General features: G+C 33.5%; 1 protein-coding gene across 1 annotated transcript in view; it reads right to left on the reverse strand.

The window, feature by feature from the left end:
* The window catches only part of LOC137656442 (thrombospondin type-1 domain-containing protein 7A-like), a 22055-nt gene extending 21151 nt beyond the window's left edge, over positions 1-904 (reverse strand). The window contains exon 1 of the mRNA XM_068390621.1: positions 880-904. Within this exon, the coding sequence (XP_068246722.1) occupies positions 880-904 (25 nt within the window). The remainder of the gene's footprint in view (positions 1-879) is intronic.
* Between the last annotated feature and the right edge of the window lie 1902 nt (positions 905-2806).

Below are 2806 nucleotides of genomic sequence, written 5' to 3' on the forward strand. Positions count from 1 at the left end.
AAAATACTGCGTGTGTGGTACAGGGGCAACAAGTAACTGATTTCATGGTTGTCCTGTAAGCACTAGCCGAAAATTTTTTTTTCTTATAGATGAAAATTTTTGCATGCACAGATACCATACTCATAAACCAATTTTAATTTTCATGCTCGTAAACCGATTTGTTCGATTTCAGTACTAATTGTAAATATATATATATATATATATATATATATATACATATATATACATAAACATATATATATATATATATATATATATATTTACACACATATATATTCATATAATGTATAAACATAATGTTTTAGTTCTAGAGGTTTAACGATTGAGTGTTAACATTCCAGTTTTCGGCAAATATTGAAAGGGTGAAATTGCTATCCGTTTATATTACCCTTTGAATTTCAAGAGGTTTATGAGCTAAGGTTGCCTGTCTCTATAAGTGATTAACCATTCAAGTAGAGACCTGAACCATAGTTGACTTACTCGAATGATCGAGTTGATGGTGATATAAAGAACATATTATGAATAAGATACATAAATATATTATATTCATAATTTCAGATCATAAAATATATACTGCCATGTTTTCTTTTAATTTGTCTTGATTTCGTGGTGGGACAGATATAAATGAAGCAGTGTGTGCATGAGGGGTTTATGGTCTACTGTTGAACCTTTTGGGTAAGTTTATAAACCAGCTAATGTTGTAAAAATTTCTGGCTAACGGGTTTCATCCTCGAATCCATATTTTTAGAATGAATATATCATTAATAGTAAAGTTGATTTACCAGACCCATCCTCAAATGTAAGAACACAATCAACGTGATAGTGTTAGAATTATCAAACTCAAATCAATATTAAACAAGTCTTTATCTTACAACTTACCTGCACTATTTCCAGGAACAATCATCTTGGTTTCGAATTTTATAATTCAATTTCAAAGGCAAAAGAACACTCGTTCTGAAGTTCGGCCGCTACTGAAATTTTGCAGACTCCACTCCAAGTCAGACTAAAACATATCATCAACTCCGTTTTCTGTTCCCTTGTCCGAAACTCTCGAACAACCGTTGAAAAATAAAGACGGGAAAACAAAACTGTTTCCTTATAAGGAATACATTTAACATTAAAATGATTATTCAATTAGAATACAAATAAGGGGAAAGTTAAGAATTTACATTTAATATTAAGAAATGGGAATCATTCAGTTTACTTTCCGTCCATAATTGAACAACAAAAATGAGAACAAAAAGTAAGGAACTAACTAGTCAATTCAACTATTCTCCCACGAATGCAATTACCATCCTCCAATCAACTATTTCTACAATATATATATATATATATATATATATATATATATAAAGTGTAAGGGACACGTAAAAATGAAACCTAATCCTTTATACTAATATGCCCACACACGCACATGCACACAGATTCTACCTTTCACATCCCGTCCCCTTTTCGTAACTACAATACGGCAGTTATGGTTTCTGAGTGTACCTATAAGGGTACCACCTCTCACCAGGGTATGACTACTTCCTCTCTCTCCACCTATCTAAGGGACGGTCAGATGCTCGGTGGACTTTTGACACATCCTCCGATCAGAGTCGTAGAAATTCTCCCTTTACTGAACCACTGGGCCTCTCTGCAAACTGTGCAATGCCTACCAATCTAATCTCTTGTTTAAACTTCGCTTTTCAGCATATATTTTTTTTTTATTTTTTTTTTTTTTTGAAACCACTATGTAAGTGTACTAAATTTGTTGTCATGTAACGATATAATGTTAAAAATAAAAAAAAATGATAAATAATATTACCATTGTAACAATAGCATTATCATAATACCTTCACCTATTCTCATTTCCTACCCGACACGGCGTTCTTCCTCTTTCTCTCGCAACAAAGAAAAGAATCCTACATTGGACTTTCCATCCTCGGGCGAAGAAACCTCCACTCCGCCATGGCGTTGCGCCAAAAGGCATCGACTTCCTAGAGGAGAGAGAGAGAGAGAGAGAGAGAGAGAGAGAGAGAGAGACTTCGGCGATCTATCAGAAATTTTATTGTCTGACTTTCTGCTTGTCTGTCTATATATCCCGATCCCTGCCTTTCGTTATTTACACATATATAATACGCGTGTGTCTGTATAACTGAAATATCTTAGTCTAAAGAAATATAAACAATTGATTGCATTTCCTAGTTTTGAAATACAAACGGGCAGTGACCCAAGGTTAGGGGGGCTTCTTGTAGAGGGAGGTACCCTTTCAATGCGTAGGGGCGTGATCTCATAAAGCCACTGTCAGTTACAGTTGTCACTCTTGCAGCAGGATTCCAGGGAAATACAGCAACACCCTTTTCGCCTGTTACGCAATGTTAAAACTGTCACTTGAGCCTTGATGATGAATTTCCAGCATCTAACATTTGGTCTCGGTTAACAAAGTTTGAGGGAAATGTGAATCATAATATTTTTTTTATACTTTATATAGGAGATATATATTATAGTGATGTTACTGTTCTTAAAATATTTAATTTCTCATTATTTCCTTTCCTTACTGGGCCATTTTCCCAGTTAGTGCCCACTGACATATAGCATCCTGCTTTCTCAACCAGGGTTGTAGCTTATCAAGTAATAATAATAATAATAATAATAATAATAACAATAATAATAATAATAATAATAATAATGATAATAATAATAATTCGAGTCCTCGAGTTATGAATGTGCGTGAAGAAGAATTTGTATGAAACCGATTTGATTCATAGGTAAATAACATAGGAAGAAACAAATGACTATATGAATACCAATCGTGAAAATTCAA

Source organism: Palaemon carinicauda, chromosome 17 (assembly GCF_036898095.1).
Source record: "Palaemon carinicauda isolate YSFRI2023 chromosome 17, ASM3689809v2, whole genome shotgun sequence".
Lineage (NCBI taxonomy): Eukaryota > Metazoa > Arthropoda > Malacostraca > Decapoda > Palaemonidae > Palaemon > Palaemon carinicauda.